General features: G+C 34.1%; 1 protein-coding gene and 1 long non-coding RNA gene across 2 annotated transcripts; both read left to right on the forward strand.

The window, feature by feature from the left end:
- Positions 1–107: 107 nt before the first annotated feature.
- On the forward strand, positions 108–2815 carry LOC138313379 (uncharacterized). The gene is made up of 3 exons (XR_011207184.1): positions 108–238; positions 808–848; positions 1131–2815. It is a non-coding gene; the product is annotated as an uncharacterized lncRNA (long non-coding RNA).
- Positions 2816–4919: 2104 nt separating this feature from the next.
- LOC138313380 (uncharacterized) lies at positions 4920–13126 on the forward strand. The gene is made up of 6 exons (XM_069253853.1): positions 4920–6052; positions 6431–6585; positions 6859–7277; positions 8975–9144; positions 9436–9756; positions 10189–13126. Exons 1-6 carry the CDS (start codon positions 5120–5122, stop codon positions 11128–11130), a joined length of 2940 nt encoding a protein of 979 aa, XP_069109954.1. The 5' UTR covers positions 4920–5119; the 3' UTR covers positions 11131–13126.
- The last annotated feature ends 1453 nt before the right edge of the window (positions 13127–14579 follow it).

Consider the following 14579-nt stretch of genomic DNA (forward strand, 5'->3'; position numbering starts at 1 on the left):
GATCTGTTTATACATCCAAAATTGTATCAGTACTTAATTATTCATTCGTTCGTTTGTCGAACATTTATAGTATTCCAAATAGTTCTAATAATATCTTCCTGATAATTTATTTTTTTCAAAATCACATTTGCTGTATTACAGTTGATTCTAGCGTCATTATAATAGCCGTGCTAGCTGTTGTCTGTGGACTACTCGCTGCCGCATTGATCGCCACAATTATATGTATCTGTTGGCTTCGGTAAGTATTTAACTTCGGTTTATGATGATATTTGTTTTGCATTATCTATGAATGATATTAATCAGATCAATTTCCCAAAGTCCGTCCATTACTAGTGTAAGTTCAAGTTCCTGAACTTAAAAGTCCCCATATCCAAGCATTACCGAAGTTAAGGAAAGTTCCTTTTGCATTGAATTCCTATATATCACATATTTATTCATATCATTGTTTATGAATAGTCACATGCTCTTTCATCCAATGCTTTACATACCGATTCCTGTAATATATTACCTACATATCAACCAAGAATGATAGACATGATATACATTTATCATATTATATTTTGGTTATTTTGTTTATAGTATTTTTACAACATTTAAGCGTCTCATTTAAACCAATTTGTGGTAATATTGATATTAATATGTAGAAGTAAGTAGAGATATTTGCTGAAAAATCTTACATAATTTTTTATACGTTTCCGTTTAATATGTGCGACATAGACTCCTGTATACCTCCATAAAAAACCAACATGTTGATATTGATAAACTCGTGTACATGTATATATAGAAAACCTCTCTTCCTCTTGACAGACACAAGGACAAAGAAAAGAAATCGCCCAATAAAACTACAGGTAGGCAAAACGAACCAGCATTGTTTGCATTAACTCTAGATGATAAAACCATGTTTAATAAGTGATTACAAAATTCTGTAACATATTAATATATACATACTTTAAAACGGATTCCCTTGTAATTTTTAAAAAAATAACTTCTTTTACAATTTTTTTTTTCTTTGTGAACATGCAATGTACATGAATGCTGTAGTGAGCGTAAATTGCGCCTGAATTTAGCGGGCATTCATCACCTGTGATTTAACCTAATTGTCTGAACTTTTTTGCATGGTTTTCTTGCAGACCAGTCCGGCCTTGACACTGGGTATACGACTATTGACCGCGGTGACGTAGAACCTCCCAACGTGTATGAAATGGTTGTTATGCAATAAGAAAGAGATACAGGAATGTGTATTATTCTCCCAACGACAAAACTTTACTGGGGATAACAATGTAAACAGATTCAACAAAATCCGTTTGGCAATCGAACCTGGATCTACTGCGTGATAAACCAACGGTTTTACAAAGAGGGACAAGGACCCAATATTCAACACTATGAACAAGTCATTCTGACACGCTCCTACACATTATGAAGTTTAAATAGTGTCATTTGTCTTGTTTTTTTATGTACTTATTATATACAACGACGGTCTAATGAGAATGGCTGACCATGATTGTACTCTGTAGAAAACACCACGACCTTCAAAGTCAAAACGATTAAGCAAGCAGTGTAAACATACATGCAGACTAAATTAAGGCCTTCCGCAGTGACCTGCAGGAATATACCTGTATATATAATCTACATAACTTTTAATGTATAACCACCAGACACAGCTCTTACCAATGATTCATCTTTTTGTCCCGTACCAATATATGGAAACAAAAAAGTACTTCCTTGTAGCGATTACGTCCATAGCAAATGTAAATATGGCGAAGAGCAGAAACCGTCAAAGCAGAGAATGTACTTTCTTTATCTTGGTCCTCATATTTGCCACTGTGAGGTCTGTAGGTAGGTAATATATGTAAAACAACGAGGAACATTTTATTGTGTTACCTGGCTCTCTATATAAATGTAAATGAAGTAATTTCACCTATTGACCGGTCAATAATTTGACTGTTGACGGGGGCGGAACGTTTGTATGCGTTTATTGTTGACGTCTCAGTTAAATGATAGCGTCATAAACACCGGTATTCTTTCGGCGAAAGTCTTTCTCAAAAGAAGCTCAGTGATAAGTTTAAGATTGCGGTTCTGGTAACAAAACCTCCGGCCTCGGGAAACTGTCCATCGGGTTGGTCCCAACACCTCGGGAAAGAGTTTTGACTGTTGGCTGAAAAGGCATGTTCATTTTGTTACTTCAGACTTTAACAGTAATCCATCATTGGAACAGACAAATACAAGAGGTCTGGCTTCAAACGGTGGTATTTAAGTGACAGGATATTTTTTCTGTATATCTTGAGGATTGATAACCCAAATGACATGCAGTCATACATGTGAAACTCCAAAGACTTGCTCATCTAAGTATATTGAATTGATAAAAGTTTATAACAAAGTCTTTTAGATATATGAATTACTTACACAAACAAACTTCTCATACGTAAAATCAAACCACCTGATAACTATTGGTGACCTACTGGTCGCTAAATCCATCATGACAATTATATTTCTTGTTGAAGACGTTTTTAAATCTACACTTATGATACTTGCTATGTACAAATTAATACATATTTATTGTATTTGTGAATGTATCTGTGGATGCAGAAGGTATATAATTATGATGGTTATGTAGATCTATTGTTGCTCTGAATGGGTAGTTGCATGTTTCATTATTACCCACAGACGGAATATCCTTGTATGTATCTTAACAGCTAGAATTACATAAACGTTTGATGTTATATCCAACTAAATGGAGCATTGTGTTCGTTAACATTTGAACTGACACTTCAAAGACACTGATCGAGCTCGTGAGCTGCAGATATTTGCTAATTATATTTATTAGCGCGTCGTGCCATAATGGTGCCACAGTTGCAGCCGTAAAATATCGAATTTGATTATTACATTTTTCAAAGAGAAGGTTTTATAGTTAAAAAAAACCATATATGGTATTTTCACTTTTGACCTACCAGAAAACAGCATCCGCAGTGAAAATATTGTTTTGAGAAGAAAGTCGTTTAAAAATAGAAAAAAAAATATCCTAAATTTAGTTACCTCTTACGAACATGCAATTGGGGCAGCAGGTGCAATTCTAACGCCCTATCTGCAGGGCAGATTAAGTCGTTCATACTTTTACTAAAGGTCGCCTTATTTTAATGTTGAGTGTCGATTTGAGAAATGAACATGATAATACTTCCTTACAAAAGATTTCGACATATATCATTTCAAAGTAAAATACCATTAATACTTTAACGAGGTCTAACACATTATATTAAGGATGATACATCCGGTATAAGTACGGTCTGTGTTACAAAAAGCAACACGCATATATATGGGTATTGCCATCGATGAAACAGATAACATACTTTCAAAGTATCGGTTTCAATGACCTTTATACATTATTGCACTAAGTTGTCATAAAAAAGTATCTAAATTAGACCGCATTAAGCATTGCTAATGTGAACCATGTTCAATTGTAATACGGATATTTACGCACACATGTCATCAATCCAAAATCTTTGTAACATCATTATGACATAGCACTCTATGAACTAATAAATCATCAATCATCAGGCTTTTTATAAAGAATTGTCTGTTACGATAGTAACAAAATTGTATTGTTTTTGAGACTTTATATGAGAGTGTCAATGAATGAATCCATTATGCTATATACGTTATTACATATCTATCGTTTTAATATTTATTGCCTTGAGACTCAACTACAGCTATCTAGATTAGGAAAGATATCAAATTGAAATGAAAATAAACAAAAAACTAAGGTAGTGTATATGACTGTATCTATGACTGATATAGAATTTCCCAGCAAGTGTTTTAAAAAAATGTTCATTATATACCCTATTGTGTGATTGTAACAATATCCTATTCAGAACACACCGTACACTGAAGATCTGAAGATTGGAGATACTCATGACCGACGATACTTGACCCACACAAATCGTAGGCTACTTCCTAGTAGTACATTGGAATATGGCGAGGAGGTACAGATACACGTAAAGAAATCCTTGATTAAAGCATCGAGGATATCGATATGATGCTTGACGTACGTACACACCGATGATTGATTATTACAAACATTGTGTTGTGTGTTGCTAACCGAATAAATTTAGATACATTTATTACAATACCGTAACACGTTTCAACATGTTGAAGAAAGAATTTATTTTTGATATTAGAAAAGATCAAAATATTGAAATATTAAGCAGAACAAACTATTTTTTAAGACAGTGCGGTCGCTTTCAATTTTTAATCGATATACGAATAGATACACCGATATAGATATATAATTAGCCATGCCTTTGGTTTGATGGTTATGCAATACCTGGACCAGGGTGTTGTTTACCTGTACACAACGCCATTCATCGAACTCACCTGTAATTACCTGGCCGCGGGCAATTTGCTATTCGGTGGACTATATCGGGTATTTGGTATTGTCTTACTGTCAATCAGGTTAGGACATCCGTTAATTGGATTGTGATTTGAATTATGGAAACCCCGTACATCTATGATCTAGGTTTTTTATTGTCACCTCCATTTTTAAAATGAAGATGTAAAAGCAAATGGAAATAAAATATCCCTGATCATAGCTAAAAATATGTATTACGCACACACATATATACATGTATGTCGTACACGGGTAAAACAATAATGGAAGTTGACTTATTCAGAAACAAAAATGGTTCTAAGAACTATTTCAACTAAAGGTTTAACCTTAAAAATTATTCCAGTCAAGTACTGTGAAAACGGAATCATGGCATATAGCAATCTTATGTAATTTCTAAGGTATTAGTAAGAATTCTAAGCATGCATTTTCACCGTTTCCAATCTACATGTTAGTCATAAAAGAAGGGTTACAGCATTACCACACTAAATATACTTATTCAAATATCACTAAGTATGTTCATATATCACATTATTTATACACTTGTCTATTTTAAGAATACACGTGGTAGGTCACGTGATAGGCAAATGAAAAATGGCGGACGCTATGCAAAGACTCGACAGAACATGTACGGTTGTTTGTCTTTGTCTTACTTACATAATTAACTTGTGATTATTGAAAATTATTGCTTTATATTCATACTTAAAGTATGGTTTAGATTCACTTTCGTTTTTTTACACAATGGAGGCTTTTACACCACAAAAGACTGTGATAGACGGTAGATCATGTGTACTTTGTTTGGAGTCTGGAAGACTCATAGGTCTTTCCAGTAACAAATTGAGAAACGAAAAGTTTCTAGATAAAATTGAATCTGTTGGTGTTTTCGTGGATAATCAATGTGAAATTTTTTTTTGTGAAAAGTGTCACCGGAGAGTAACCAACTTTTGTGAATTCAGGGACAAAAGTATTCAAAATATTAAGCTTAGGACTAGGACAAAAAGGGGTGCAACAACACCCGCTTCAAGGCACGAGTGTAAGAGTGCCACAAAGAAAATGAAAGTGACAACGGTTCAGAAATTAAAAGAATCATTTGAAGGTCCAAAAAAGTCTGCAAGAAAAACCTTAAGAATGGAATGTGATACAATCACCACCAATACTACACTGGCTACAAAAACACTTGAAAATATCCCCACCAATCCCACAGATGAAAAGAAGAAAAAGACTGTGACAACTGCAGAAAAACTAGAACATTCCTTCATTCGAATGAACAACAGAAAAACTTTGGAAATGAAGTGCAATAAAGAAAACATCAATGAAGACATGAGTAATCAAACAGATGATTTAATAGACTTGAAGAAAATTGACAGACGGCTTTCGGAAATCAACACTAAGTCATGCACCGTCTTACAGGAGAAAAGTCCGAAATCTCTGATGACATTCGATTTATTTAATGCTATTGTTCAAGAAATATTTGAGAAGGTAAACATGCTATACCGGATATTGTTAATACTTTGTGGGCATGATGATTCAACCCTACCAGATGACATTCCATCATCATTGAAAGTGACTATTGCAACCATGTATGCGATGGGGATGCACACTAGGAATAAACAGTCATCCGCTGTGCAACGAGTATACACATGTTTAGCCATCAGAGCCCATGCAGACACTCAGGTAGGTAATTAATTGGTAATTAGTTGAATTTAATTTATTTTTTGCAGTATCCAGTTTTTAAATATGAAATCTTCAATATCTCCCATAATTCATCACATTTATTAGCTAAAATACCAAAAACATAATACCAGTAGCACAGTTATTCAATATCATGTCTATACTGTTTCCTATATGAATAGAGAAACAATATCAATACTGAAATAGATACATAAATGATGAACTATATATGATGAAAGAAGTTATATACTGTTACATTATATTATAAGTGTTACAGCCGGATTTGTTATCCACCGTCATTCGACTTCAGTGTATTCATATTATATCACCTTTACATGTTCCTGTGTTCCCTGCCTAGCTAACACAGATTTTTGTTTACAGCTTTTGGCGAGGCTGAATAAGGCTCATATCACATTAGCAGCAGATTCCAAGCAATATTTCATAAAAGACATGGCCAAGTATTCACAAGAAAAGATTGTTGAATCCATAGCGACAGGTAAAGACGGAAAACTGAACGGAGACAATCTGGATTTCAGGTATGAAATCAGCGAAACTGTGGACTGTTCTTAGAATATATATTACTATTCTTAGAAAATATATTATACATACAGATTTCCTGACAAAGTATAATATCTGAAATTAGAATTTTGTTTCAGCTTTGGCCATGGGGAATCTAAAATTTTTATTGTGAACTTTTCCTAGGATTTTTGTATTTCTTTTCAGGGGAAATCATCACTTTTGAAAACCTATTTTTTTTACAGGCAACACATATATAGAATACAAGCTAAATCACTTTTTTAAACTTTCAGAGTGTCAACGCATGAAATGCGGATGGATAACAAATCAAAGGATTTTCACCTGTTTGCATCAGACTTCACACCTGACAGGATAGATGTTACAAGGTATGATGACATTAAGCCTAAGGGAGATCACAGGTTGATCACATGTGCAAATTTTATTCCAAACGAATCTGAAGAAAAGTTGTATGTAAATAGTTTGAAAATCATCCTTGCCAGGGAACTCATAGAGTTTTCCACCAGATTCACATGGATGAAATCAGTCATCCCACGGCATTTCCCCCATGAGCTTGCAGCAGAGATGAGCTCAAAATCTACTCCCTTCATGATGCCGATAATGATGAAGAACGAGTCAAACTATGCAGACTGTATTAGTATCATGACAGCTTACTCAGATTACCTGGTGGATTGGTACACAAGAGCTGGACGAGGTTTCTGACAGTGTTAATTGTTCAGAAAGTTAGTTTTTTTTGTTTGTTTTAGTTTTCTTTTTTTCTTGTACACTGTACTATAATACTATATTTAACATGTGACTATTAAAACTCAACTTAAAAGTTAAAAATCAACTTTGAACTCCCAACAAAGCTAAAAAAACTATTTTAACCTTTGTTTAGAAAGTCATGTAAGAATACAATATTTTTTGGTCATTTAAACATTGCAATGGTCAATAATACTATATTTGCCTGTAACTGACTGTACCCAACGTCACTTTCAGTATGTAATAAATATTTTCAGTCGAAACATTGTATATAAACATTAATAATTCATTACGCCTGTTGCTTGACTGTGTTGAATATTATTACATACAGTGTACAAGAGTTGAAATACTTATTAGAGCTCCACGTATTGCCTCGGATACGCAATGATAATTGGCCCAAACCGTCTGTCACATTTCCGCTTGCTAGATTTTTATCAGTTTTCTTGGAAACAATGATATTTGCATTATTTTAAAATTGCACATGGTAAGAGATGATGGTATGTAGATGTGCGATAGGCATTTAATTTTTTGCTGTGATATCCACGATTGCTGCTTCTGATTAGTCAAAATTAGAATATTGGTTGATACTGACATAAAATCAGATGTTGTTAAAATCTTACACGAGTGGCTATGGAATATGAAATTTATCAAAACTAGTTCAATAATTTTATATGAAATTTATCAAAACTAGTTCAATAATTTTATATGCCACAAGCCTTTTGGTGAGTGGCATATCAAGTTATCTAACGAGTTTGATAAATTTCATATTACATTGTCACAAGTGTAAGATTCAATTTATCACATAACTTTTATTACTAGTTTATTATTATTATAAATATGAGTGAATTTTTTTTTCTCTATTTAAAACAGTAGAAATCCGGCTCGGATGTGACTTTTCCGTCTACTGAGACAATCATGCACATCATATAAAGATAATGATGTCAAAACTATTAACCTGTGACGTCACAATAGTGTTATTACACATGTGTCTCATGATATTAATGACACGGGCAAAACGGGCCAGTTATGTGATAAACAATGGTTTTGCATGCTTCATCTTGTAGTTACAGTTGAAATTGAAACTTTGAAGAAATTTATTTTTGTAACTGTAATACAGTTGCCAGGTTTTTTTATGGTTTAGAAAATTAGCATGTTCTTAAATCATGACCAATCTAAACCTTGAGCTACATGTACATTTATGGAGTGTCAAGATACACAGGTGAAGAATGGATGTATCTTTCAATAAGACAGTTTTATATTGGGGCATTTCCATTGAAGATTTTGGCATCGCATTGGGAAATAATTACTATCTTCTTTTAAGATGTCTTCCATAATAGATACCAACATCCAATCCTCCTCTGTGATTTCAAAGATAACATGTTATTATGGTCATAGAATACATTTGAATTTTTTTTGTTAATATGAAGTCAAAACTTATTATTATGAATCATCTAACATTGCAGTAAAGACAGATTTTTTTATTGGTTTATTAGTCCATCTGATGTTTCCTTTCAACATTCAAAAATAGTTTTGAATTTCATATGCTAAAATTTTGATAACTGTATGGAAGTGTATTTGTTGACATATATATTTTAAAGAATTTGCCATTTGAAACTCAATTTTAATTGATAAACCATTTAAAAACTATAGGTGATGAGCTGGAAAATCTCCGGATACCTGTCGGTGGGGACCAGCTAACCAGAGAACGATTACAGGGAGCAGCAAGTTTACGGTCTGGAGCACATACTGCAACAGAGCGTTTAGAGCAGCTTCAACCAGTCATTGTGGAGTTATTTCATACTTTGCAAGACTTCCTTGAGGTATTCTTGACATCATAAAAAGTTCAATGCTTCAATCTATCAAAACATCACACGATTTATATTTCAACCGATATTGGCCATGAAATGTTTACTTGTTAGGATAGGATGTTGGTTGTTTTCATTTCCGTAATAATTTTCTTTTTTTTAATTTTGAACATGTTAATGAAGTAAATGAAAAGCATTGATATGCCTTACTAGAAAACATTGAAATACAGTGGCCACTATTATACAATTTCCGACTGAAAATGGACAAACAGTACCTTATGGAACAATGTATATTTTGCTTTACAGAAACTTTGTAAGAGATTTCTTGACTTGAAGAACTCCAGGGAAGTGGGCACCCTTGCATGGTACAAGGTACTAATTCATCGTGACAACGTCAATGGAAAAGTAAAAAGTAGATTTGCTGCACATGAGGACTTTGTGTCAACGGTTGGGAAGGCCTTGTTTAGGGAGTGTGCCCTAGACCACTTTGGGATGTCTGACAACACCTCCGAGCTAACATGCCACAATCCACCAGATAACGTCAAACATCTGCATGCGAAAAAGAAGGAGGAAGCATTCCATACAACGATGGATGGTGTTTTGGATAAAGTGCTAGTCAAATACTGGGTATGTTTTATACATTGGTATGCATCTTGTATACAAATGTGTAGTTGTCTTCATTGTAAAATAATCTCTATGTTCAATGTCAAAGGTAAAGATTAAAGGTTAAGATTACACTTAAGGTAGCTGAAATTTGACTGAATATTATGGATCTTCTTCATCGTGTTAGGTTGATGCATCACAAGGATGTCTTTTGAAGGTCAGGGTCAAAGAAACACTGTGATGAGATATAAAAAAGGTCAAAGCTGATTTTTGGAAATGAAATCTATAATATAAAATGAGTTTAATGATTTTAACAATGCAAAGTGACATTAGACTTTTTAATGTTTATGTAAATGATTTCAGACTTTTCTTTTTTTATTTTATGCAAAACATTAATATATACTGTACATGTATTTTATACTTTAATATTAAATGTTTGTTGATTTTTCTTTGTAGCATTTGGACACTGCCGAAAAGGATGTACATTTGACTGTAAATATCAATGGAACCATCATTCAAGTGCTGGCATCAGTGGAGGGAACCCAGGCTAGTTTCTTTGTGTCTGGTACTGAGAACAAGAGGTACAACATCAGGATTCCACTCACCAAATTGAAAGCGAAGGAGAAGTGTGTGTTTCAGATACCAGCATCAAACGTCACTATCAGTGTCAGTCAGTCATGTGATGACATGTACAATTATTCTGTTAATTTTCTACAATATGTATTTTTAATTTGGAGTTTTAAAGATGCCATCAGAGAAGGAGATATTTTCAGAACAAATGTTTGTCTTAAGTTAATGATCCCCTTATTTTATACACATTCAATTCTTTCTAAGTATATGGCTGAATGCATTGACTACATCCAAAAAACTGAAATTTTACTTACTCCTCGACTGTCAATGAGAGTGCGGACCGGGTCTTTTATCAACAGGACAGGCAAAATTGGACATAACAAGCCGGCAGACATCGAAAAAGAAAACCAGGTGAAACTGCTAAAGGAGTTAATAAGAGGACTGGGTTCAAATAAAACCGAAGCTGCCATGATTCGTATATCGAAGGCAGCACCCGTTATAGAAACTGTTGCTCATAAATTTGATGAGGTTGCAGGTGTGAGTGTAATACATACCACACACAAATCTAAATCTGCTGAAGTGGACCTCAAAGCTATCGAGCAGAAACTCCGAGAAATTGTTCCTTTTCATGTGAAGCATGGACGAATGTTATCCTTTGCTAAATGTAGTCGCAATCCTGTCAGTGAAATGAATGTGGAGAAATTCAAGAGTATGGTATGCAAGACAGCACTTCGTTTAAGGCGAGGTCAAGTGGTTGACAATGATGAGAACACAGACAGTGAAGTAGATGATGAAATTGAAGGGGACAATGAGGCAGTTTTTATTTAGTGTGTTAAATAGAATTACACAAGTTTCATATTTCATTGCAATTTATTATCATGATATATAGCAGTGATAAATCTATGTGCGCATCCCGAGTCCTGGACTCACAGAATTTTAAAAGGACCCATGAAATTTCTTGGAATAGGTATCTATAACACTGGGACCCATTGTTTTCACAAAAACCATTGAAAAGGACCCACGAAAAATAATCGTAGATTGAACACTGAATTATAGTTGTGTGATAATGTCTGTTATTGATTGTTGGTACATGCATTGGTTAACTATACCAGACCTTTAATAGATTTAGTACGTCACATGACATTCATTATGACGTCATATATTTGGTCGCGTGCTCATTCCCAGTGGGACTATATTTCATTGCAATTTATTATCATGATATATAGTTGTGTGATAATATCTGTTATTGATTGTTGGTACATGCATTGGTTAACTATATTAGACCTTTAATAGATTTAGTACGTCACATGACATTCATTATGACATCATATATTTGGTCGCGTGCTCATTCCCAGGGGGACTATACTTTAGTATAGTTCCCGTAGTTGGGTATAGTCTCCTATAGTCAAGAAGGAACAGTCGCAAAATATATCATGGCTGTTATCCAATCGCATTCCTAGTAATTATCATGTGATGTACTAAAGGCTATTAGTAAAGAAACATTTCTGTTGAATGTTTTCCTGTAGCAATTATAAATTTCAGATCAGATAAATGAAATGTAATCAAAGAGTTATTTAAGTCAATGAAACGATAGCTACTGACTGTAACTATTATACGAAAACCTCATTTTCTTTAAATCACTTAACCATGAGTATTTATTCTGTTGCATACTGCTACAAGTCAACTTTGGTCCCGACAATTAGAGCAACATTTAGACTTGTCCCCTGTATATAGTGCTTCTTCAAACCCAAAATATTTCAGCATCTGAATCCTTAGGCAGGTAGAGGAATTCCTACACAAACTTTGCATGTCTTTTGTTATTCCAGGCCTGTTAGATGCAATGTCATTGTTATTGTAGTAAAGTGTTGCCTGGGCTTCCTTACCTGACCGACCAGCACGTCCAGACTCCTGCATATATTTTTCTAATGTGGTGGGAGGCCTAAAATGAATCACTCTTTCAACACTTTTGGCATTGAGTCCCATACCCAGAGCAACAGTAGCAAGAATAAGTCGAAGTTTGGGCTCGTCATTACACAACTCTTTTATGATGCAAGCTTTCATTTTTCTGGTATAGTCCTTATGGTACATTCCGAATATGCGATTTTCAGGGATCGGGTTTTCTTTTGGTTCATATGCGTCTCGACCTAGTTCCTGTTCCAGATATTTGTAACAGTACCCTAAGGAGTCCAAACTTTCTACATACACTATAGTTACAGGATAGTTTGTCCGTTGTTCCTTTAATTCTTGACAAAGAGGGGAAATCAAGTCGTCAAATTTATCAAATTTTCTAATGTTTGGTAATCTGGACTTTTTTTCATAGTATATGTTTGGCCTGTCAGGATTACATACAACCTTTTTGACATTTCGGTATTGTAAAATATTGATTAGTTTATCTAATCCATCTTTAGTTGCTGTAGCCGTCAAAGCTAGGTGAGCAATCTCGGGAAAGAGAGCAGTCAGATCTCCCAATTTGCGGAAACTTGGTCGAAATTCATCACCCCTGTAATAGAAGTTGTGTATTCATTGGTCATATTTGTTGATTCTGTCAAAATTGTTGAAACTTTAATTTTGTAATATTTTATGAATTACCAATTTAGGTCTTTTGGCGTATACCAAGTGAAAAAAAAATCAGGAATATCATTAATTCCGTTACTTGGTCTGCAACAAGAAACACACTTAAAGGCTAGAGGTCAAGTTTACAGTGCTTCAAAGGTAAAAGTTAAAATCCTTGAGTGTATGCTTTGTTCCACATTGTACAATGCCTGTTGTCAATATCATGTCTTGACTTGAATACAATATCGAATGTAAGAAAATGTAACATAAATTGTGTTGTTTTTTTTTCACTCTTATATGAATGGATAAATACTGTGAAATTTCCAGTAGACTCTCTGAGTTGGAATTAGATCCTATTCATTTATCAAGCCATCATTAAAAATTTCCTTTGAAGACTACAGAGAGAGCGACTGCTCCTTTGATATACATCAAATCACTAAAGTATCTATTTTGATGCCTCCAGTTTTAGGCCTACTATGAGATAGTCCAGGGGTGTAGAGATGGTAAGTGATCAGAACCCCTGGAGTATCGAGGATGCTGCTTGCTTTAACCTTCATAAACAGCTAATTAAGATAATTTTGAGTAAAGTTTTCATGTTTGGTTTGTAAGTCATGTTGGAGACTGGTTTCAAAACATCAAGAGCTATGGGATTGTGATGTTTTCAATGGTGACAGACTCATTAACTGTAGACTCTGTTTGCATGAGATCTATGTGTACAACTACATTCCCCTTATTTTGAATTCTGATATTTCCCATCAACACTTCATCAAAATAATTTCAATACATGATACTGCAGCAGTATTACAGACAGGACAATGGACATGGAAGAACATGTCTGATAACATACTGTATGTATTACAATTATTACTAAATTCATAATTCAAATTAAGTGTGCCATTACATTTTTTGTATGTGTAGAATAGAAGAGAAAATTGATATTGATTGATTAGTAATAATAATTTACCATTCACTTATCATATGGACCTCATCCACAGCAATACAACATATCCTCTCAGATAAGGGCTTGGAGGAAATCAGCTTCCTCACTTTGTTGTTGTTTGTAAGTGATTCCGGGTGAGAGTATAATAAGGAGATATCACTATTGATTAATTCTCCAACGGGTTTTACTTCCTCTTTTATTTCACCTGTCTCACAAATATATGTCTTGAAATTGGACCCATCTGCACTTAATTGTCCAGCCTTTATGCCTTTGTTTAACAATGAAATCATTTGATCGTCCATTATAGCACTAATTGGAGTGATCACTAATGTTAATAAATTAATAGAACTTTCATATTTCTCCGTAAGTAATAGTGGGATCAGCTGAAAAATCAGACTTTTCCCGAATCCTGTCGGTAATACAGCTACAGTATCATGTCCATTGAATATATAATTCAACACACACAATTGTTGGTCCTTCAAAACTATATTTTGATCAAATTTCTTTACAGCAGCAGCAACACACGTGTCGAACCTGGAGGTCGCCATGTTTGTTTACCTTCACAGCAAAGCTATTTTTAGCGAAGATCGAAAAATCAACTAAATTACACTTTCTATGATTTTATTTCCTTTCTTTCATCATCATATGATAAAAAACATGTAACATTGTATCTAAAATACAATATAAAAACACAAGTTATCTATGTAAAATGACGAATTATATTGTGCGACTGTTCACTCAATCTGGACCGCATTTCCATAGAATCTAAGTATATCCTCACGCC

This window comes from Argopecten irradians, unplaced genomic scaffold (assembly GCF_041381155.1).
Source record: "Argopecten irradians isolate NY unplaced genomic scaffold, Ai_NY scaffold_0663, whole genome shotgun sequence".
Classification (NCBI taxonomy): domain Eukaryota; kingdom Metazoa; phylum Mollusca; class Bivalvia; order Pectinida; family Pectinidae; genus Argopecten; species Argopecten irradians.